General features: G+C 45.3%; 2 protein-coding genes across 2 annotated transcripts; both read right to left on the reverse strand.

Annotated features, from left to right (window-relative positions):
* Window positions 1-5,548: 5,548 nt before the first annotated feature.
* LOC123449876 (phragmoplastin interacting protein 1-like) lies at window positions 5,549-7,461 on the reverse strand. The gene is made up of 3 exons (XM_045127233.1): window positions 6,995-7,461; window positions 6,227-6,273; window positions 5,549-6,135 (listed from the first exon to the last, which is right to left on the reverse strand). Exons 1-3 carry the CDS (start codon window positions 7,349-7,351, stop codon window positions 5,790-5,792), a joined length of 750 nt encoding a protein of 249 aa, XP_044983168.1. The 5' UTR covers window positions 7,352-7,461; the 3' UTR covers window positions 5,549-5,789.
* A 10,289-nt stretch (window positions 7,462-17,750) lies between these two features.
* LOC123447398 (sugar transport protein MST1-like) lies at window positions 17,751-19,834 on the reverse strand. Its single transcript, XM_045123994.1, has 2 exons — window positions 19,412-19,834; window positions 17,751-19,335 (listed from the first exon to the last, which is right to left on the reverse strand). The coding sequence occupies exons 1-2, from the start codon at window positions 19,545-19,547 to the stop codon at window positions 17,930-17,932; spliced, it is 1,542 nt and encodes a 513-aa protein (XP_044979929.1). The 5' UTR covers window positions 19,548-19,834; the 3' UTR covers window positions 17,751-17,929.
* Between the last annotated feature and the right edge of the window lie 4,154 nt (window positions 19,835-23,988).

Consider the following 23,988-nt stretch of genomic DNA (forward strand, 5'->3'; position numbering starts at 1 on the left):
TCCCTATGGTTCTCTATTCCTGCAATTCAAAGAGACCCTGACACCAAACCAAAAGTGTGCTCGGCGGGCTCATCTCTACTACCCCTATATAGAAGCAACAGTCAGCAAAGTACTACTCCCTCCGTTTCCTAAATATAAGTCTTTGTAGAGGTTTCACTAGTGAACTATATAAGGATGTATATAGACATACTTTAGAGTGTACATTCAATCATTTTGCTTCGTATGTAGACCACTAGTGAAATTGCTTAAAAGACTTATATTTAGGAACGGAGGGAGTATGTCAGTATTGATCGATGCCACAAACAGACACATACAAAAAGATGATTGCAACGTGTTTTGGACGATTGACACTACAAGTACGTAGTGCTAAATTGACGGAACGGTCTGTTTTGCTCGAAGAGAAAAATCAAAAGCTCATGAATCGGGTATGAGTGATATGAACGTGAGAAGGCTATGGTGGTTCGACCATGGCCGGACATCTCTGAATTGGCGTTGTCTGGTGGTGATGGGGGGGCCAGAGACGTGATGAGTCCGAGCTGGATTGATCGATTAGTTGGGATCTGGATCCATTCTGATTGGTCGAATGGGGGTAGCCACGTCGTTCACCAGGCGGGCAGTGTGCTTGGGTGCATGCATGGTTCCACGGTTTGTCGGTGGTAATTTTAATCACGAGGCATGAAGAGGAAGAAGGGTGCGCCTTGGACACCCATGCATGTTGAGGTCAATACGCGTAAATATTCGTTGCCGTATTATCTTATCATTAGCCGATCAATCAACACTTACATGTAGCTGATCGACGACCAACAAAACCCGTATCCATTCATCATTTCGAAATAAATGTCTTAACTTTATACTAACTTTAATATAAAATTATACTTTTTTTAAATTGGATATAGCTTTAATATAAAATTATAAGTATTAGGCTTGAGATATTTATTTTAAAACGAAGGAAGTGTTTAGTCAGCATCAAGGCACGTGCCTCGTCCCGGCCGATCAGGGGATGTTGGCTCCCATCCCATTCCCATGCATGTTCGGACGCGTGCCGCAGCGCGATGTTCGCCGGTCCTTCTTCTCCCCGGCCCCGATCTTTTCTTTCTTTTGTTGCTGTTTATGGCCGAGGGTTTGTCATCCCGATCTAGATCGACGGAACACACAGCCGTGGCGATGGATGGAATCATCACCAGTGGAATCGCGTAGAACGTGGGCGTGGCGACGGGGGGATCATGTATCCCTCGTCAACTTGTCTTGCGTGTATCCACAAAGAAGAAAACCCTTGTCTTGCGTGCGTGTACGGAGATCTCATCTGGATCGGAGACGCGCACACACACAGCAGCAGCAGCAGCAGCACCGCCGGCAAGGGTCACTGGCCAGCGTGGCCGCGGCAGCGGCTCTGAATTTGAAAGATGGTAAAACTCGGTGGGTGACGACCACCATCATTCCTGACCACTGATGAAAAGTAAATCGCGGGCAAGCTCGGTTGCCCCGCCCACATGCCCTTGCGTGAAGTGAATCAATGCACCGGCGAGCAAACAGCAAAGGGCAGGAGACCTCAAACCCCACCTGGGAGTGGGACTCGGACAGCAAGGAACGGCATTCTGGGCTCCGATTCACCATTGATCATTCATAGGTGCGCACGGCTGGCTGGCAATGATCGATGAGCTCACCAACCGCCTCAGATTCCACCAAGATGAGACAGTGCTATTATCGATCGCCCATTCGGCATTCACGGAAATGAATTCAATTTTTGTACCCATTTCTATATTTACGATCGAACGGACATTTCCGCTCTTTTATATTCGATTCGGATCTCTATTCAACGCGTCTTCGAACCTCTAAAGGACGAGACGTACACCAAGCCCAGTCACGCCACTAACTGCCATATCGTATGCATTCAAGATACTAAGCTTGACGACGTTGATCAATTCATTACTTCCTTTCTAGGCGGGAATCGCCTCCGTAATTTTGCTCAGCGTCCGGCAATGGGCACACACGGTGGCATCCTAATGCTTTGGGGTGAGGCCACGATCAAGTTATCAACTATCCACACAACTGAGTTTTGCCTTTCTGCGGACGTTCACATCATTGCTTGTGCAACCTCCTTCAAGATTACAAGCGTGTATGGCCCCACTGCCTCAGCCAGAAAGAATGACTTCTTCGCTGAACTACTCGCCCATAAACCCGTTGTCATTGTCAAGTTGATCGTGATGGGTGATTTCAACCAAATCTACACGGCGAGTGATAAAGACAAACACAACGTCAACTTGAGCCGTATTAACCGCTTTCGGGCTGCTCTCAGCTAGTGGTGAGTCTCACAAAAATCCACCTTCAAAACCGCGACGGTGCCTGGACACCCTTCTGGGACTCCCCTTGGCTAAATGGGAGTAAGCCCAAAAACATCGCCCCTCTGATCTTCGAGGCATCTTCGCGGAATACATGGAAGGTTCAGGAGGCCTTGAATAATGTCGCGTGGATTAGCAAGATCAACCTTGACATAATGCTCTCGCTGGACCATCTTAGGCAATTTCTCTTGTTTTGGACCGCCCTTCACAGAATTCAGCTAAACACGCACATCGAGGACTCCATCCTGTGAAAGCATACCGCCTCAGGAGAATACTCTACTTATTCCGCGTATGATGCACAATTTCTGTCCATCACCCATACTGACATGTGCAAAGTTGTTTGAAAGACTTGGGCACCCCCGAACGTTAAGTTTCTCGCATGGTTGGCAATCCAGAACCAGACTTGGTCGGCCGACAAGTTGGCCAAGAGGAGATGGCCAAACTGTGGACCTTGCCCGCTTTGTACAAGGGAGCAAGAAAACGTCGAACACCTTTTCTTCAAATACTGGTACACTCTCACGCTATGGAGATTGGTAAAAGACTGGCTTCAACTCGTTAGCTTGGACACCTCTCCTTGGCCTACCTACAGGACCACTAAAGACTGGTGATACGACATGGCATCCTCCCACGGGATTCACAAAAGGGCGATGGCCTCCCTTACTATGTTAGTGAGCAAGACAATTTGGGATGAGAGAAATGCAAGGGTCTTCCGTTCCACAAACAAACCATCGTTCATCCTCTTTCGCGCCATACAATCGGTGGCAAAACTTTGTAACTGCGGGAGCAAAGCATTTGAGACGCATTCTGTCGGAAGAGTAGAGCTTTTTTGTTGGGTGGTGCCTCCCCCCCCCCCCCCCCCCCCTCCCCCCCCCCCCCCCCCCCCTTTCCTTTTTGCTGGTTGGGGGGGGGGGGGCGTTGCTGCTATCTTTTCGGCAAACCGTGTCAAACTCCTCCTTCCTTAATGGAAAGGGCAAAGCTTTTGTTCCCGTTTCAAAAATATATAAAATAAGGAGAATAGCGTCTTGGGTCTCTGTTACGGTGTTACCAACGAGCTAGGATATCTCTCCATTCCATAACCAGATCCGATATGTGGCTTAATTCGAAATACCACGAAGGAGAAAGAGGAATTGGGGAGGAGGAAGAGAGCTACAAGCAAACGGCATCAGCCGTGTCAATTGGCCGCCTTTACATGTGCCGTTGCTGCCTCTATTTAACAGCTGCAGTCATCCACTCCTTTCCCTGCGAAGCGAGTAGATGGATGTCTCGTTCTCCTCTCGGGCCTAGCGTCAGCCGCAGAGCTTGGATGGTTGACGAGGTCTTGGCCGACCTGGCCTTGATCACGTGTAGTATCACCAGTGATGCTATCAGTCTCGGCCTCGGCCTCGGCCTCCATGAAGGCCAGGTTTTTGAAAAATTCAAAACTAAAAAAATTCTGTTTCCAAAAAACACTGAAATTGTCTGTACGAGTAAACAAGGATGTGACGTGTAATTTTTTAGGATGGAATATGTTGAAATGCGATCTGTACAAAAAGACAAATTCATGGTTTGAAAGGATGAATAATATCATGTGTTAAAAAGCCTCGGATTTTTTCCTTTGCACGACCCCATATCAACGTATTTCATCCTGAATTTTTTTACACTTTCAGAATTTTTTGAAATGTAAATATATGAATTTTCATGAAACTTGGATTTTGCATTTGGAGGCCTCCACGGAGCTCGGCCTCCAAAAGCAATTCCCGCAATCAAACAATAAAGAAAAACAATTGTACCTCAGACCAACTAGGTTAACCGTTGTCCCTTGCAGTACCAAACCAAGAATAAAAATATACTCCCTCTGTAACTAAATAACTGTAGTTGGGATAATAAGGCCGGCGGTCAGTTAGGAAAGATCAAAGATAGGCAGATGCTAATTCCTCAAAAATGGATAAGTTAGGTAGATGCTAAATCACACGTTAGCTTTACTAGAAAGGATGCCCTGGGCTGGGCTGAAGCCTGGAGCAACATACTCATTATAATGCATTGTAGCTTCATCATGGACGGACCAGGGACTGAGAACAAAGTGACACCCAGGAATCTGATAAAGATGGCATAGCCACCCCTAACCTTATTGAAACCAATCATCATGAAATGTAGTTTCATAGCATATATATTTGATATTGTCGATGTTGGTATTTTTAAATATAAATTTAGTTAAACTTTGCAAAGTTTGACTTGACCAAATCTAATACGCGAAGTAAAAAGGACGGGAGGGAGTAATATCTAAGTGTTGCATATACCAGAGACAGGTGAATCAGAGGGATAAAAATTCCTTGCAATCAAACATGTGAATAAATTAACTATATAGGGAGGTTGCTAAAAACCCTACCAGAGACAGCTTTACATAAACTCTACGATCAACGTGGACTAAAACCAGTCTTATTCACAAAATAAAAAAGAAAAGCATTTCAGCAGTACTACAAATTTCAAGTCATCACAACTTTGCTGAACATGAACAGCACAGTGTATCAGCAATATTTTCACAAAATGAAGTGGAGTCAGCAGAGAAGGTTGGTAGAATGATAAAGATCATGTAGCCACCAAGTATGTGAAACGCAAGCATTACATTTGACCAATGTTTGGTGAAACAAAACATCACCGTGGACGGGGACAAACCAAAATCAAACACTGAAGTCCAAGACTGCAGCTCAGTAGCAGACTAACGCTAAATGCTGAGCACCGCTTAGTCATCAGCCCCATTAGGCGATCACCATGACATGCAAATAAACTGATTACCTCGAATGCATATATAGTAGCTTCATGATCCACCGACTGACTGAAACAAGGCGACAGCGGTCTCCAATGTGTTTGCCTTATTTTCTTTCCTACACCAGGTCCACCAGGATAAATATAGCATAACCAACATGACGCTACTTAATAAGCTATAATCCTATATTATCCTTGTTGATATGATATTTCTCCTACATGAATGGTTATAGGTATTGTCAAAGTGGAGCATCAGAGATATACTCTTAACAACAACCGGAAAACATCATACTCCTGCTCTACAAATATCCCCTGTGAAAAGGTACTCCCTCTGTTAAACTTTTATAAGACGTTTTAGATCACTAAACTAGTGATCTAAAACGTCTTATAAAAGTTTAACAGAGGGAGTACATGTTAGGAGGATGTGCAGACAGAGGTTTTTCTCATACAAACATAAGACAGACAGGTTTACACAACTCTACTACAAAGCCATTGCAACTGTGCTGGACAGAACAATGTGCATGATTTTTAAGATAGATTGATAAGATGCAGCCCAAAAGTATCTGTTACACGATCATATTACTTCTGGCAAATATATGGCATGTTTGGTCTATAGAAACATAATGGAAACAGTGAAGGGGACAAGACCTTACAACTGAGTCTCACCAGCTCAATAATGCTAAACGTCTAGCACCAGCTAGACAGCCTTCAGGCCCTGTTGATGATAGCATACGCTATCTTCACGGGTCTTCCGCGCAGTTCAGATTGATTCATCCCGACAGCTTTCTCAAGCGATTCATCGTCCTCGAAATCAACATGGCAGAAGCCACGAGAATCTCCTGTTCTCTTGTCGATGGCAAATCTTATTGATGCAATCCTTGACGATTTGAAGAAATCTCTCAAATCCTTCTCACTGATGTTCCATGAGAGATTGCCGACATAAGCCGAGAGGCAGCCATCGGGCTTCTCAGGATCAGACTGGAACTCTGTCTTCTTTTGCCTCTTCGAGCTAGCAGTAATCCTGCATCTTTCAACCCTCATAAACCTGTTACCACTGTACATGCAGTATATGTGTCAGTAACAAGGGGATTCACCTGTACGCTGACATGAGTTAGAGACAAATGAATACACAGGCTCCAACTTACATTTTGTATCCATCAAGCTCCAGAGATTTCAGGGCAACTTCATCTGACTGAAATGACATAATAGAGTAGAGTGAACCAGACTTGTTTAAACAAACTAATAAGCCAACTAGTTATATGTTTCTGAATTCTAAAACTTCTTCAGTTTTCATTAGTAGTTCTCACAGAGATTTCATGGCAAATTCATTTCATCCGAGTGAAATGACATAATGGAATGAATTAGCTCTGTTCAAACAAACTAAGCCAACTAGTGATATGTTCCAACTTCTAAAATTTCTTCAGTTTTCTTAGTAGTTCTTGCATAGAGCAGCAATAGAGAATTCGCTCCACAAGTCCATAAGAGGATAAGGGAATAGCAGTTGTATGATGTAAGGAATTCCAAAATTTTAAATGTCTATCAGTCTGCCAACTGGTCATACTATATGGTGATGAATCATGCAAAGCGAGCCCGCAACCAAAATTGAGGATCAGTGATGGAACACTGACCAAACACATACACCACTGTAATGTACATAGCCCATTCAACAAACAGAAAGAATCAGGTGACAGTGTGACATACACAAAATGGTTAGGAGGGTGGTGCCAACAAGTGCAATATCCAATTTTTCTTGCAACATGCTGATTCAGGTACAAGCAGAACCGAGCTACTGTCAGTCTCTTAACCTCTCTGGTAGTCGGAGCAAATACAGAGGAGCATACGGATGCTAAATCATTACCACGGCATATAACAAACAAAGCGAAACAAGATAGCAGAACAAGCTCAGGGGTAACCTCGAAGGTGACGAAGGCGAGGCCGCGGAAGTTGCCGGAGTCCGGGAAGCGGGAGAGCTGGAGGGAGCGGATGGGGCCGAACCGGTCGAACAGCTCCCGGATCTCTTCCTCGGTGGTCGTGTACGGCATGCCGCTCGCCACCACCTTACCGCACTCATAGCTCTCGGCGCCCTCCCCGACCTCCGCCGCCGCTACGGCAGGCTCCTCAGGCGTCTCTTGCTCCTGCACCTGCTCGACCGCCCGCTCGTCGGCCGCGGCGGCGATAGGCTGGCCCCACTTGTCCTTCTTGGGCTTCTTCCGCTTCTTGCTCTTCTCGGGGTTGGCTTGCGCTCGCGGGATCTGGTCCTCGGCCGCCATGGCTTAAAACCCTAATCTTTCCGGCTTTGCCTTCGCGCCGCCGCCGCCGCCGAAACAGGTGCTTTTGCTGGACAGGGTAGTCCGCGGCAGCAGGGCAGGAGATGAAATCTCCACCGTCTATTGCGTTTAAGCTGTCAACTAAAATAATCCCTAACATATTCCGCTTGCTCTCTCGAAAAAATAGAACATATTCGGCTGGCCTTCCGTTAAACTTTCTCATGTTTGACAAAAAAAGTATTACCACGGTTCTGTCACAATATAACATCTTAACAGTTTACTTAAGCTGCATCGTACCATAATATATAACGTTTTAGCGGCTCACTTCTTCCGTCTCATAATATAAGGGCGCGACCAATGCATAGGCTCAGAGTGGTGTCTCGTATGCCATGTAGAATCGAACGTCAGAAAAAATAGGTTCCGATAAAGAAACGGGATCATTTGCAGGAGGCGGGTATTTGAAGAGAAAAAGTGTGATCCAATGTAAAAAGATGAAAAAGTCAGAGTAAAAATTAAAGATGCATGTGTAATAGAGTTTTTATTTTTTATTCTTTGATGATGCACACTAGTGATAGCTTGCATTGAAGACTAAAAATAAAAATAGATGCCTCAAACTACTTTTTACCATGAGGCATATGTATCCATATGTCACAATTATACATGCCCGAAGAGCGTCTTTTACACTACACTAGTGTAAAAAACACTCTTATATTATGAAACAAAGGGAGTTTAATACTCCCTCCGTTCTTAAATATAAGTATTTCTAAAGATTTCACTAGTAAACTACATACGAATGTATATAGACATATTTTAGAATGTAGATTCATTCATTTTGCTTCGTATGTATACCTCTAGTAAAATATCTTAAAAGACTTATATTTAGGAACAGAGGGAGTATTTACGTAATCACTATCATTATCATTGGATCCATCATGCACTATATTTCGTATTGCACCTATTTGATATTGTAGATGTTGATATCTTTTAATATAAATTTTGTCAGGCATTACAAATTTTGACCTAAAACTAAACTAATAAATATGCAAAGAGTATATATTATGAAAATTCTGCATGCGGTTGCTAGTAAAGAAACAACTATTGACACTACAAATAGACCACAAAGAAGGACACTACAAAAACATACTCCCCCCTTTTTAAATATAAGTATTTTTAATGATTTCATTAAAAAACTACATACAAAGCAAAATGAATGAATCTACATTCTAAAGTATGTTTATATACATCTGTTTGTAGTCTCCTAGTGAAACCCCTCAAATGACTTATATTTAGAAACGAAGAGAGTATAACTTCAAAAAAATTAAATTGGGCCACACTAGGAGTCAACGAGGCAATAGGAGCGCCAGATCTAACTTGTCACATGATCTCACTAGATGTGATATCTCGACTGTCTGACATTGTAGCATAGAAGCTCCGTGCTCAATAGTTTCTTGAATGTTATAGGTGCAACATGTTTTTCTCCAGGCATATAAAATATTATAACATTCCCAAAAATACTCTTATAGTCAAATATTCCATTAACCATTTTCCTTTTTACTCTCTCAGACCTCAGGTGTGATTAGGGCCAGGTTCAACAGGCATCACATGGGCATGAGGAGGATTGCCTGTTCGAGAAGAAAGAATTCTCCAATTAGATGGGCATGCCTATGCCTCACTTATACTTCATCTATCTTTAAATATAAATCTTTTTAAAAGTTCTACTAGAAAATAACATACGAATGTATATAGACATACTTTAGAGTGTAGATTCATTCAATTTAATTCGTGTGTACTTCTTTAGTAAAATCTTTGAAATGATATATTTAAAAACATAGGAAGTAGTAAGGTGGAAGGCAGCCTCGCGTACAAGCAGCCGGTGTTGGGTCGGCCCAGTAGGAATGTGGGTTCTCCATACCGATGACACGTTGAGGCCATGCTGACATCATGCTAATTTATTTTTCTTCTTTTTATATTTTAAAACTTAAATTTAATTTAAAAAATGAAACCATGAACTTGAAAAATGTTAACACTGTAGAAAAATGTAGTCCAACTAAATTTTTTGATAGCTTTCGAAAACAGTGATTCTGATATTAAAAATGTTCCCACACTTCAAAAAGCTGTATGTGAAATTTTGAAAACTGTATGTTTTTGAAAAACGTGTATACAATGTAACAACAGTTTGCATAATATAAAATACTACTCCCTCCGTTCTTAAATATAAGACCTTTTAGAGATTTCACTATAGACTTCATACAGAGCAAAATGAGTGAATTTACATTCCAAAATATGACTATATACATCCGTATGTAATTTATAGTGAGATATCTAAAAGGTCTTATATTTAGGAACGGAGGGAGTTTTTCTTACCATTAAAGCATGCACATTCTTGCGTTTCACAAAAAATTTATGACATTTTAAAAAGTGTATACAACGTAAAAAATATTTACACAGTTTTACAAAATTGTTTACTACCATAAAACATGTTCAACGTGTATTTGTAAAAATGTTGACCATATATTAAAAAAAGTGATCAAACATTAATAAATAAAAATGCACATCATGTATTTTTAAAATATTCAATGTTTATCAAAAACATATTTCACGTGTACATTAGAAATGTATATTTTGTACTGTAAACCCTTACAAAATATTTATATAATGTAAAATTATCTTCGTGTATGTGTCGAAAAAAATGTTATTACCTACAAAAATGACAAGGTTTATTTGAAAAAAATGACCATACTTTCAAAAAGTTTTGAAGACATGTGTTAAAAGGGAAAAATAAAAATAAACCGATGATAAAAAATCAAAGAAAAATGAATAAAACTATTAAAACCCAAAAATAGATACAAAGAAAACCAAGAAAAGGAAATGAAAACCGAAAAAACCAATACAAAAGAATGGAAACAATGAAACCCGAGAAGGAAACAAATAAAAATGAAGAAAACTAGTTGTAGATGCTGTTAGTGCTCTGACGCAAAAATATTGCCGCGGGCACGGGAAAAATTCTACACTATGAAACTTTTTTTACTTTACATAAAAATATGAATTTTATTAACTCAGAATGAAGCATCAAAGTAATACAAACTCAATGAGCACACAACCAACCTTTGCATGACTAGTATACATCCAATCAAAACTAACACACACATGAATAATCACACTAACAAAGAGCAAAGTCGTACAAGACCGCATGTGTTCCTAGCAGATGAAAGAGAAAACAATCTTGGTAGGTCTCAGTCGACTGAGACTTCGTTAAGTCTCGGTCGATGCTATATCGGTAACATATTACTCCCTCCGTTCCTAAATATAAGACCTTTTAGAGATTGCATTATAAACTACATACGGATGTACATAGACATATTCTAGAGTGTAGATTCACTCATTTTGCTTCGTATGTAGCTTTTTAATAAAATCTCTAAAAGGTCTTATATTTTGAAACGGAGGGAGTACATTAAGATCAATGCATTTTTTTATTTTTTTTCCCTCTTGCATGTTTGTCATTTGATTGAGACTTGGTTTAATCTCAGTTGACTGAGACATAGCCACACTCAAAAGAAAATGAAAAACGAAACTCTAAAGCGATCAAAACAATTATTGAGGACATGATTGCTGACGATTCATTTGCTCATAGTTCCTTTTTATTGCTTTGCAATGACTTATATTATATAGTTCGTCAAGCAGTTCATTGCTATTTGTTAGTGTCGTTAGAGCTTTCTTAGGTTCGGTGTAAGAGCATCTGCAACTGGACGTGTCAAACGTTCTCTCACACGCGCCCGGTCATCACTATATATCTGGGCAGTCCGCGAGCCCTCGTATTGAAAACAAATATAGAAAGGATATGATGGCTCACGAACGCGCCCGGGCACATCAGGAAGTGACCCCATTCGAACCATTTGTTTTCTTTATTCATTCTTTTTTTTCTTTCTCTTTCTCTCCAGCAATTATGTGCAGGTTACTGAATATGAGGAAAAAAATCACGGGTCATGTTTATAGTAGGAACTGAGACCAAGCAACCAGCTGTGTGGTGGTTAGTCATGTCACGAGATCAACTAGAGAATTTTTTTTGTTTGAACAGTCGAGGTCAACTAGAGACTTAGTACATCATTTGAAGGCTCGTCACTCAGTCTATTGTTATTGGGTTAGTCCAGCCATGCATGGTTCCACTTGCACTTCAAATTAAGCAAGCGAGAGGTTAGTGGCTCCGAAGATATCTTTGGCATGCTGTCGTAATCCACTGCAAGATCGAATGAGTCCAGCGAACAATGGCTGGATTTATACGCAGTGTATATGTGAACCGAAGACTTGACATCCAGTGGCCTCGGCGGTGCTGATGCAGGCATGCAGCTGGCCACGAGCGGCGGCACCAGCCCGGCGACGTGAAGGCCGTGAGCGCCAGCCGCTTGTCGTCGAGGCAGTGGCTGTTTCTCTATGGCGACCACCATATTCTTCACGACGTAGGGGCAAGGACCGCTCTCGTCTTAAAATATAAAGTCCTAAAACAACTCGGAAAAATGTTGATTGATTGCATGGTTGTACCAATTATCGAGCTACTGATCGCAGAATTCTAGAGCACTTAGTTCTGTTTATTATTATTATATACTACTCCCTCCGTTCCTAAATATAAGTCTTTGTAGAGATTTCACTAATGGACTATATACGGATGTATATAGACATATTTTAGAGTATAGATTCAATCATTTTGCTCTGTATATAGACCCTTAGTAAAATCGTTTAAAAGACTTATATTTAAGAATGAAGGAAGTATATAACATCAATCCACTGGCAAAGTGAAAGAATCAGTGTGATGAGTTTGGAGCTTACTTCAAACGCCTCCTTAGTGGCGGACCTAGGAACATTTCGAAGCCTGGGTAAGCTGGTAAACCACAAGCTTGAGTGTTTAGGATATATTTCCTGTTAATCGACTTAAACTCACCCCAGACATAGAGTGGTGCCATCATACGAATTAACCCCTGCTCGCAGGTATAGGTACATTTGGTATTTATACGTTCCAGCATTTATGCATCATAAGAATCTGGTCAGAACTACATTAGGAAAACAGGACCCCTCGCGTCGCCCCCGCCCTGGGCGAAACGGGGGCTCTCCAGCCCTAGGCGCCGCCGTCACCCTCTCATCCTCCTTCCTCGCCGCCGTCGGGTGAAATCCGCGTGGCAGACGGCGGCGGCGAGGGGACTCCCTCTCCCGTCTCCCCTTCCTCCGCGGGCGGCGGATCTAGGCGGTTGACAGCGGTGTCGTGTGGCGGTCGCGGTCGGGTGCGAGGGGGCAGGCCTCGGTGAGCGGTGGCGGGGAGCGGGGCGCATGACGGCGGCCCTCGGCACGAGGTGGCGAGCGTTGGGCTAGTGGCGGGGCTCCGGCGTGTGCAGGCGGTGGTGGTCCCTGTGCGCGGTTGGCGGCTCCCTCTTTGACCCGGACGACGCGGGGGGTGGCGGCGGCTGCGGCGGCGGTCCTTACTGGATGCTGGTGGTCATGGTGTTGCTTGTCCACGATCCTGATCTACTTCGATCTGCAGCGGATCCGGCCCCTGATGGCTTCTCGCTGTTCTTGGATGCTGGCCTTACAGATCCGACGGTTGGAAGGGTTCCGGGGGAGTCCCTTGGCGGGTGCGGCGGCCACTGACAGCGCCTTTGGGTGTTGTTCCCCTTGTTGGAGGCTTCAGAGAGGATCCCCTTCCTTCCACGCCTCCCAGGAGCTCAGGTGAAAACCTCGGATCCCCTTGTTCCAAGCGACGATGACACCGCGGTGGCGTGTTCCTTCCTGAAGGCGTTGCTCGGGGGCTGCTCAAGCGGCGGTGGAGATGGCGACGGTTCAATGTCGGCGCATTTTGGCCAGCTGCGACGTCGACGACGCTCGTCTGGTGGAGCAACAACGTTGTTGTTTGCGTCATCATGCTCGGGATGCTTCGGGGGAAACCCTAGATCTCGGTCTTCCTGGATCGGACGATGATGGCGTTTTATCGCCTTCCCTCCCGGGGGCATCGTTTTGGAGCAAGTGCTGGCTGGAGGAATGGTGGAGCGGTGCTTCATCTCACACATTGATGGCGACGGATATCGGCGGCATGGCGTTGTGGGGACTCAACGTCCGATGCGTGGAGACGGACTCGCATAGGAGGAGGTAGCTGTGTGGCATCATGGTAACTCGATGGCAGAGTGGCTACACAAGGTAGAAGCCTCAATATCTGTTCTGAAGACGGACCGGTGGAAGATGGCGGCGACTGCACACGAGTGTGTCAGATCGGTTTTGTGCCCTAGACCCAGTATGTGCCAGATGGCTAGACCGGCTCGGCTGGGGTTTCCGGCTTTTGATGTTAGGCTTAGGTAAGTGGTCTGGGTATGTGGCCCAGCTAGCACCCCTTCATCATATGGATAGGAGTAGCGACAGATGTTGCGAAGATGGCGGATTCAGACATATTGTTGTAACACTTTGTAAGGTCCTCAAGAATAATCAATAAAATGGTCGCATGCATCTCCTAGATGCACAAGAGGCCGGGGGCCCATTAGCTCCGGTTCTGGAACCGGGACTAAAGGGTCGAGACTAAAGGCCCAAACATTTAGTCCAGGTTAGCTTACGAACCGGGGCCAAAGGAGCTCCACGTGGCCGTTGCGGGGAGCCCAGCCAGGAGGAACTTTAGTCCTGGTTGGTCACACCAACCGGGACCAAACGGCATCCACGCGTAAGCATCTGGCCGGAGCTGGGGTTTTTGTTTTTTCTGAATGGAGGGGGTGGTGGGGGGTTTTGGAGGGTTAATTTAGTGGTTTTATATTGTGTTAGCTAGCCAATAGAGAAAAGTGCCATCTCTTTCTCCGTGCTTGATCGATGCTAGCTACTATACATATAGAAAGAACTTGGCGCTAGCTAATAAGAAATAAAGAAAACCATTTATAACCCCTAACATCTTTTACAATCCCTAACATCATCTATAAAATAAAATGTGTGATCTATAGAAATAAAAAAGGGGATTTTTTTTCTAATCCATATCTCTCTCATTCCTTTCTTACGATTTATTGGCAATTGCTAGAATTATCTATGATCTTTTTTGGATATCCTTTTTTTGTTTAGACTTTTTTTTTGTTTACGAGATGTTTAGAATTCCTTATTTATATCTCATGCAAAAGAAGAGAATCCAAGGCAAAGGCGAGAACAATAAAATTCAAATTTCTTTCGAGGGATTGCGGGTCTTCTTAATCGTCTATTCGGCACAAGAAAAAGGCTTTTTCAATTAAGATCCAATGACAAATCCGAATGATATTCTCCGTATTTGGGTATGATGTGGTCAAGAAAGAATCCCGCCAATTCCTCTTGAATTGCTCGTATGCGATCATATGATATGAGTTCATCCCGCATCTTCTAGATCTAATTTAAAGAAGGGGGCCTATACATACATATATATGAATAAAACTCAACACAATTGATGGTAATATATAAAATAAATTTGTGAATATTATTTACGTACTTCAAATAGTTCCTTAGAGAAGCCCAGCTTAGAGGTCGAGTGGCGAATGAACTCACATACGTAGTATCTACATAAAACAGTCCCTTCTTTCAGGTACATACACTTTACAAGAATAGAGTTCAATCAAACTGATAAGCAAGCATGGTAATGATACATTAATGAAAATTTGAATCAATTAGAGATGCGCGGAACTAGCTAGTACTACTTACTTTGGGATGTGTAAATCGCAATTCTTTGTCTAGACCGGGAACCTTATTGGCGAACTTCTTCCAAACCCTGCGAGACAAAGAAAATGATTACTTGATATTAGGAAATTAACGAAAGTTGCATGCCGATATGGTCCCGGTATTGACTGAACTTACTTCTTGAGCATTGCAGTCATGTTTGCATAATCCTCTTCGGCTTTACGTCTCGAGTCTAAGACAGTTACTAATGCACTGCCAACGTCAATGGATAGCAGAATAAAGTGGTATCTGCGCACGCATATATAACTCATCAATTACATTACTTAACCTCGAGTAAGCAAAACTAAGTATACACAGAAGACAACAAAACTCACTTAAAGTTGTAAGGAAAGATTATTTCCCTTTTGTTTGATGTATAAGGAACGACTTTAGCAAGTTCTCCTCCGTCTCTTTGATTGAGTTTCGTACCGTCAATTCATTTACGGCATCTAGGCTAATGAACCCAACATCGAAGATTCCTGCTTTTTTAATTCGACGATCTTCAATCTGCATAATATATATAATGAGGATAATTATATATACATGCAATGAACGAGCTGAGTTAGAGACTTAACTATAGAAGTAATACTTACAGACAGTAGGAAGTCATGAGTTGTTTGTCGAGGGCCAGTTGATTGTATAACTGAAATAACTCCTCAAATTGAATAGAAATCATGGGAAGTTCAATGAATTCGTGCTCTGGTTTCACTCCCACATACATAGCGTCTTTCCCAGACTGATCCATGCAGGTTTTCATGTACCACTCATGCAATTTGTACATCATCGTTGTTAGAGGAGGATGACCAGGTTTGACGAGAGGCTTCCCGTGCACGTATTTATATTGTTCTTTTGTTACCTTGAGCGGGGGGCACGATTGCTTCTCCTGTTGGCCGAGCTGGGGAATTGTTTTCCCACTACTTCGTTCTTCTAAGTACCTTGCATCACTGGAAGTAGTTCCCGACCGCCGCGCTTGTGCATATATCTTTTTATGAGTGCAGTCATAGTTGGAATCCGACGGAGGTGGTGGTGGTCGCTTCAGTTGATTGATAGTGCGCTCCACTTTCACCGGATCTACCTTCTCCTTCTGAGGTGGAGTTTTCTTTGCAAAATGGGCCATCAATTCGGCACGACATATGTGCTCGTTTTCCCGCTTGGTCCTCTCATATGGTAACTTCTTCAGAGGCGTGAGAGATGGATCGTATCTGAATTGCCTCCCGCCTCTGCTTGTATTGCTAGCCGCCAGAGAGAAGGAGGCGTATCTCTTTCGCTTGAGAGAACGAGGCGGACTGCTCTGACGCGCCGGAGGATCCGGAGCGGCGGCGTTTGTCTTCCGACGTTGCCGATGAGGCGAAGGAGGAGGCGGACTGCTTTGACGCGCTGGAGTAGGCGAAGGAGGAGGCGAAGTGCCCTCACATGTCGGAGGAGCCGGAGAAGGAGGCGGAGTGCCCTGATCACTCGCCGGAGGAGGAGGAGGGGGAGTGCCGTGACTCGTAGGAGGAGGAGAAGAAGGCGGAGGCGTCCAGTTTGGAAGCTTGATTAACTCCTTCTGCCATAGACATGTACTCCTCAGAGCACGAAGCAGCTGATTCTCCCCTTCATCTGTAGGGTGGTCAAGCTCGAGCTCCTCAAATCCCTCCATTACTTGATCCACCATCACAACAGCATAACCATGTGGAATCGGAAGGCAGTGAAAAGTTCCATTGGGTTCAGGAGGTGCAACAGAGCCGACAACCGCCTTGAAAGTGAGGTTCTGACATTTCATCATAAGCTCGCAGTGTTGAGCCTCCGTGATAGTATCCACGGGGTAGCTAGGAGCCGTGAAGTCATGCTGAATGGGCTCCGTGGAAGCCACGCTGCTTCTCCGCTGAGATGGCGGGGTACCTTCTGGGGTAACTTCGTGCCGCTGAGATGGTTGGCCGGTAGCTCGCTGGCTCTCAAGTTCCTCAAGCTTTTGTAGTCTTGCTTGGATCTTCTGCATGTCGCTGAGCTCCGCTTTCCTCTTTCTCTCCCGGCTTATGTAACCGTCTGCGTTGGGAAAGCCAACCTTCCATGAAACGGAGCCTGGTGTGCCTCGTGTTCGTCCAGGGTGCTCAGCATTCCCTAGGGCATCAGTCGGCTCGTCCTTCTCTCTGTCGGGAATGAACGTCCCTTCCTGCGTTGCGGCGATATACTTCTGAAGCTTGATGGTGGGTATTGCAAGTTGCTAGTGTGTCTAACGACACTTCCCTGTTTCAGGGTCCAAACTTCCCCTAACCCCTAAGAACCAAGTCCTCGAACGGTCTGGCCAGTTCAATGTCTATGGTTCGACCCCTTTAGCAATCAGGTCATTCTCAGCTTTGTGTCAGAACGGCCGGGCTTTGAGGTAGCCACCTGACCCCGAGGTGTGGGATTTCAATGGCATTGAGAGAAGTGTATTTTTTATTGTATAGAAAAGACTTTTTCTCACTTTTATTTGTCCTTTTCATTACTTTTTAATACAAGTGTCTTTTTATTGTGTAGAAATGACGTTTCTTATTTTTGTCAGTCTATTTGTTTGTCTTTTTGGTAATAATTGAAAGTTTGCTTGCTTGGCTAGTTTAAAGTCACGATATTTCCGTTATAGTTATATTTATAGTTCAAAATAATTTAATAAAATAATTGGAGACGTGCATAGCCATCACCATAGATAGCAAATTATTGTCAGAAAAGCATACCCATTATCCGGGCTGTCGAAAGAAAAGAATAAACATTCAGTATCGCAAATTCATCCGCAAGTCAGTACAGTACAGAAGATACTCCAAGTCCAAGCAAGAAGAAGAATAATGACACGCTCCTAAAGAAAATTCTAACCGAGCATGCGTGCACGGCACACCAAGTTTTTCTTCCTTTTCTGAAACAGATACACATAGCTCATGTTGATGCAGACGGAGAAGAAGCCGGTTTGCGCCGGCCGTGGCCGTCGCCGACGAACCTCTTCCAGTACCAGTGGCGCTCCCAGACGGAGCCCATGGACTCGAGGGGGACGCCCTTGGTCTCCGGCAAGAAGACCAAGACGAAGGCCGTGAGCGCCACCACCCAGGCCGCGTAGTAGGCGAATGTGGCGTACTTGAGCCGGCACAGCAGGGCGAGGAACGTCTGCGTCTGCAGGAAGGTGAGCCCCAGCGTGGTCGACACGCTCACCGACTGCCCCGCCGACCGTATCTCCATCGGGAAGATCTCTCCGGGGATGATCCAGATGAGCGGCGCCCACGACATGCCGAACCCGGCGCCCTGCACGCAGGTGAGCACCAGCAGCGCCACCCCGTAAGCCCGCGGTATCGGGCCATTGGCGGCTTGTGCTCCCATGATCCACGCGTTCGCGACCTGGCATACGACCATGATCACCGCGCCCACCATGACGAGCACCTTACGGCCGTAGCGGTCGATCACCAGCGTGGAGAGGATGAGCGAGCCGAACTTGACCGCGGCGAGGATGACCGCGCCCATCAACGCCGCGTTGCTCCCGAAGCCGGCGATGCGGAACACCAGCGGCGAGAAGAAGGTCAGCACCATCATGCCGCTGAGCTGGTGGCACAGCGGCACCACGACGGAGAAGGTCAGGTGCGGCCGGTACTGCCGATCGGCGAACAGCTTCCGGAACGCGCCTTCCTCGCTGCTGCGCGATGCCTCCACGGCGCGCGTGATGTCCTTGAGCTCGGCGTCCACGTTCGCGCTGGCCCCGCGCACCCGGAGGAGCGCCGACCTGGCGAGGTCTGCCTTCCCGCGCATGATGAAGCTGCTGGGCGTGTCGGTGAGGAAGAGAGCGCCGACAAAGATGACGATGGCCGGCGCGCCGGCGAGGCCGAGCGAGAGCCTCCAGCCCCACTCGAGGCGCGCGGTGCCGTAGTTGACGAGGTTGGCGATGAGGATCCCGAGGGCGAGGAAGAACTGGAAGGCGACGCCGAGGGAGCCGCGCCACCGCGCGGGGGCCATCTCGGCGAGGTACAGCGGGGTGGCCTGGTTGGTGAACCCGACGCCGAAGCCGAGCAGCATGCGTCCGACGATGAGCATGGCGAGGTTCATCGCCGCGCCGGTCATGGCGCCGCCCGCGAAGAACAGAGCCCCGCCCAGAAGCATCACGCCACGCCGGCCCAGCGACCTGGTGACGCGGCCAGCGGCGAAGGACGACACGAGGCCGGCGATGTACAGGGACGAGGTGAAGGAGGTCAGCGCGTGGCTGTCGAAGATGCAGTACTGGCTCCGCTTCGCGTCCGCCATCCTCCTGAGCACCTTGGGGAAGAAGGCCTGCAAGAAGGGCTTCATCTGCGAGACGCCGCCTGAATTTCACAGTATATCATCTCAGAAACGAAACGGGAGCACCGCGCAAAATCATAAGATGTGGGTGAATCTGACCTGAGATGCCGATGTCGTAGCCGAAGATTAGGCCGCCGGAGGCCGCCACAAGGCAGGTGATGACTACGGTGAACGTGAGCTCGCCGCCGTAAGCCAAAGGGGAGCCATGGCCAGACTCAACGGCGCCTGCCGCCATCGCTTTCGCTCCTCTGTCGTGTGTGTGTGTGGAGTGTTGACAACCTCGCAAAGGTTTCTCGTGCTAGCTAGTGTACTGTATTATAGTGTCACTGGTCAAAAGTTATCGAGAAGGAGAGCTGACTGGCAGCAACGGTACCGAGGAAGGGTGGACAGCTCTCAAGGGCCGGCATCCTCTGTATTTATGGATTGGTCAACTTTGGGCAGGCCAGCGTATATTTAGCATTCATGTTTGTTTTTTATGTTTTTTGTTTTGTTTGGAGTTTGTTTTTAAGTTGGCATTCATGTATTATATATCGCACTATCAATGTAGTGTATTTTTGTTGCATTTAAAACAATTCTTATTTACTAATATACTTCGTCCGTCCAGAATTATTTGACGAATTTTTTTATAAAAACGAATGTATCTAAAACTAAAATACATCTAGATGCATCCATTCCTGTGATAAGTATTTTCGAATGGAGGGGAGGGGATATCTTTTTTGAGAGAAAAATTATGAGATGCTTATTGCTCCCTTCGGATCTATGGCCCTATATTTGGATCAAGATATGATCACTCTATCTTTTCTCACTAAATAGGACGTCGGATAAAAAAAAAGGATTCCCCGTTTTGTATTATAAAGCAATCAACCGAAACATCCATCGATACAAAAGAAGCAGCACAGTCACGCCAAAAAAAAAATGAAAAAAAAACAAAAGAAACAAATGACGACACCGACAGATCGACAAAACCGGAGAAGCCTAGCGACCGCTGCGCCCACGAGGGATCTCCCACCAAGCTCCAAAACTCCAAAGCGTCGATGTCGGCCTGCTATGACCCAGATGGGCCCCGCAGGGTCCAGATTCGGGCCGGGTGCGCGTCTCCGACCACTACGCCGCGTCGTCGCCAAGGAGCAACGCCGCCACCTCACCCGCCATCGGTCACCGCCGCCAGGTCACAGGACCGCCACCGTCCCCAGCCCCGGGAAGGGGAAAATGCTCTTGCGGGTAGAGGAGATCCCGCCGCCTCCGACACCACCCGGGCTAGGGTCGGGGCACCCGCCGACGGCGGCGGGGTGGGGGGGAGGGGGTGGATCGGGCCGATGGAGGAGGAGCTCGGTCTGCCCCGGCCGCCTCCCGGGGAGGCGACGCTAGGTCGGGATCTGGCGAGGGGAGCAAATAGGGCGTCAGATCACGTGAATTTTCTCAAGTCGAGCTCATATGAGCTTGAGTGTACAAAAAAAAATCCACAACAATCAAACAAAAATAAATGAAACCTGGTTTCTTTTGTGGCCAATATTAACAAACATTCTATTTTCTTACGAAGTTTCATCATGTACTGACATTCGTGGAAGTCGTGGCAGAAAAATTTAGTGCTCCAACAATGCTATTCTTAACGGCCAAAAAAACATGCTATTTTCGGAAGCATTTTAAAATGCTAATTTTAATTCCTTTTGCCGTGACTTGGACGAATGTCATTTCGAGAGGAAAATTTCAAGCACTCGAAACATTGTCAGTGTTTGGCACACAAAAAACAGATTTCTTTCCATTTGTTTTGCATTTTTTTGATTTTCTTCTTCTGATTTTTCTGTTTATGGCGAGCTCATGTGAGCTCGAGCTGAGCTGAAATGTGGTCATTAGATTTTTACCTGCATATCAACGTTATGATACAGTCCGAGATGGAGCAATGGAAGTGTCGTCCTTATTGCATGACAAGGTACAACAACCATCTCTCATCATGGTTAGGGCTAACTGACTCAAGATTATTAGGTGAGCAACTAACAAACCTATACTTAGATGTAAATGTGATACTAAGCACGATTCCTATCACTATCCTTGAATCTTCATTAAAAATAAGAAAGCTAACTTCCGCTGCATAGAAGTCGTATTGTTTGACGGGTCTTAAAACGGCCAGTACCGCATAGTACGGAAGTACCATACGGTTGGCGCATATACAAAATTATTTCAATTTAAAACTCTCAAAACAACCATGAGGCATTTTTGTAACCCCGATCGAACAACCCAGTTGTGAAGTGGTTAGCCATGCCACTGGGTCAACTAGGGGACTAATAAAGGTGACTAGTATACGATTCATTTGCTTCGTAGTTTGAACTATGTGTATGTAGTATGTATTTCATCTTGCATGGTTCCACATGCACTTAGGCCTGTGTCAATGCTAGCTTTATATATTTTTTCCTTTTCTTATACGTCTTTTTGTACGGGTACGTTCTTTTTGTATGTCATCATGCGGTAAGCGTGATCACCCAAGTACATAAACCTTGATGGTCAATCGGAGACTTTGGATCAATCACTCGCACCAATCCTTCACTACATAGGTGTAGCAGATTAACAAACGATAAAGAGCTTTCGTTTCAAGAGTAGATCTTTTTTTATGTTAGCGGTTTTATGTGGTAGCCATTTGTTTTTGAGCAATTGTAACATTACCCCATACTATTTTAGACGTCTATGCTTTTTGATCCAAGCACCACATGATCTCTTATCATCTAAGAAGTAACTTACTAAACAGGCAGTAATATTTTCATTTTTGCAGGGCTCCTATATACTACTATGAAAATATACTGTTAAGAACTATTGATAATATACTTTCAAAAACAGTATGTAATGTAACTTGTATAAATATCAAAATGTTTGCACGGTTACAAAATCACTAGTTTGACATGCCAACACTAGTGGAAAACGGGCCTTTGGCCGGGACCCTTTAGTCCCGGCCTGCCTCTGGGCCGGGACTAAAGGCCCGGCCACGTCGCCCCAAATCGCAATGCCTCCCTCGAGGCTTTAGTCCCGGCCCGTAAGGAGCCTTTAGTCCCGGTTTGTGTCCCAAACCGGGACTAAAGGGCTACGCGGTGTGCAGCCCGCATGTGTGTCACCTTTAGTCCCGGTTTATGTCTCAAACCGGGACTAAAGTCCTCTGCCTATATATAGCACGGCCCCCCTCTCCCCTCTTCCTTGCATTTTTCTTGGATGGAGGATTGTGGGTGTGTACTAGCTCTTCACTTTTTTTGATGCACTAGAGGTGTTTGTTGAAATGTGTGTTAGAGCGATGCCGCTTCAGTTCACCGAACACAACTACGATATGAGATGCCCGAGCCACGCTTAAACCTCTTCCTCTTTATTTCTACTTATTCTAAAAGGTTAGCAACTATATTTCCTCGTTTAGACCGTGCGGTACTAATTTTTAGGATCGTGATTGTATTTGATATACTGTCGTATAACACAGATGAGCCATCCATGGATGTACGGTGATCGACGCACAACCGCTTACAGAGAAAGCGTGCATTCTTTTCGAGATGCAGCCGATGCGAACAAGCATGGTAGTGGCTATATGTTTTGTCCATGTGTTGAATGTCGGAATGAGAAGAATTACACTTCCTCAAGAGTCATTCAGAGCTACCTGCTTCGGTCCGGTTTTATGTCAAGCTATAATGTTTGGACCAAGCACGGAGAAAGAGGGGTTATGATGGAAGACGACGATGAAGAAGAAGAGAACGATGATGACAACTATCGATCTATGGTCCCTGAGTATGCTGATACCGCAATGGAAGACAATGAAGAAGAAGATCAGGATGAAGAACGGGAACCAGATGAGACCGCTGATGATCTTGGCCGGGTCATTTCTGATGCACGGCGAGGTTGCGACACAGAAAAGGAGAGGTTGCAGTTCGAGCAGATGTTACAGGACCACAACAAATTGTTGTACCCAACTTGTGAAGATGGCCAGAAGAAGCTGGGTAGCACACTGGAATTGCTGAAGTGGAAGCCAGAGACCGGTGTGACTGACTCGTCATTCGAAAAGTTGCTGGTACTGATGAAGAAGATGCTTCCAAGAAAGAACGAATTTCCCGCCAGCACGTACGAAGCAAAGAAGCTTGTCTGCCCTCTAGGATTAGACGTGCAGAAGAGACATGCATGCCCTAATGACTGCATCCTCTACCGCGGTGAGAAGTACGAGAATATGGATAAATGCCTGGTATGCACTGCATTGCGGTATAAGATCAGAAAAGATGACCCTGGTAATATTGAGGGTGAGCCACCCAGGAAGAGGGTTCCTACCAAGGTGATGTGGTATGCTCCTATAATACCACGGTTGAAACGTCTGTTTAGAAATAAAGATCATGCGAAGTTGTTGCGATGGCACATGGAAGATCGTATGAAAGACGATAAGTTGAGGCACACCGCTGATGGTCGGCAGTGGAGAAAAATCGAGAGAGAGTTCCCGAGATTTGCAGCTGACGCAAGGAACTTATGGTTAGGTCTGAGTACAAATGGCATGAATCCTTTTGGGGAGTAGAGTTGCAGTAACAACACCTGGCCTGTTACTCTATGTATCTACAACCTTCCTCCTTGGTTGTGCATGAAGCGGAAGTTCATTATGATGCCAGTGCTTATCTAAGGTCCAAAGCAACCCGGCAACGATATTGATGTGTACCTAAGCCATTAGTTGA

Source organism: Hordeum vulgare, chromosome 4H (assembly GCF_904849725.1).
Source record: "Hordeum vulgare subsp. vulgare chromosome 4H, MorexV3_pseudomolecules_assembly, whole genome shotgun sequence".
Lineage (NCBI taxonomy): Eukaryota > Viridiplantae > Streptophyta > Magnoliopsida > Poales > Poaceae > Hordeum > Hordeum vulgare.

What these genes read in the sequence shown, in the direction of transcription:
- LOC123449876 (XM_045127233.1), bottom strand. Translation starts at nt 7,351, where the DNA reads ATGGCGGCCGAGGACCAGATCCCGCGAGCGCAAGCCAACCCCGAGAAG. An exon ending in TCGCCTTCGTCACCTTCGAG is followed by an intron (nt 6,274 to 6,994) that starts GTTACCCCTGAG and finishes ATGTCATTTCAG; the next exon opens with TCAGATGAAGTTGCCCTGAA. An exon ending in GAGCTTGATGGATACAAAAT is followed by an intron (nt 6,136 to 6,226) that starts GTAAGTTGGAGC and finishes CTGCATGTACAG; the next exon opens with TGGTAACAGGTTTATGAGGG.
- LOC123447398 (XM_045123994.1), bottom strand. Translation starts at nt 19,547, where the DNA reads ATGGCGGCAGGCGCCGTTGAGTCTGGCCATGGCTCCCCTTTGGCTTAC. An exon ending in CTACGACATCGGCATCTCAG is followed by an intron (nt 19,336 to 19,411) that starts GTCAGATTCACC and finishes TGTGAAATTCAG; the next exon opens with GCGGCGTCTCGCAGATGAAG.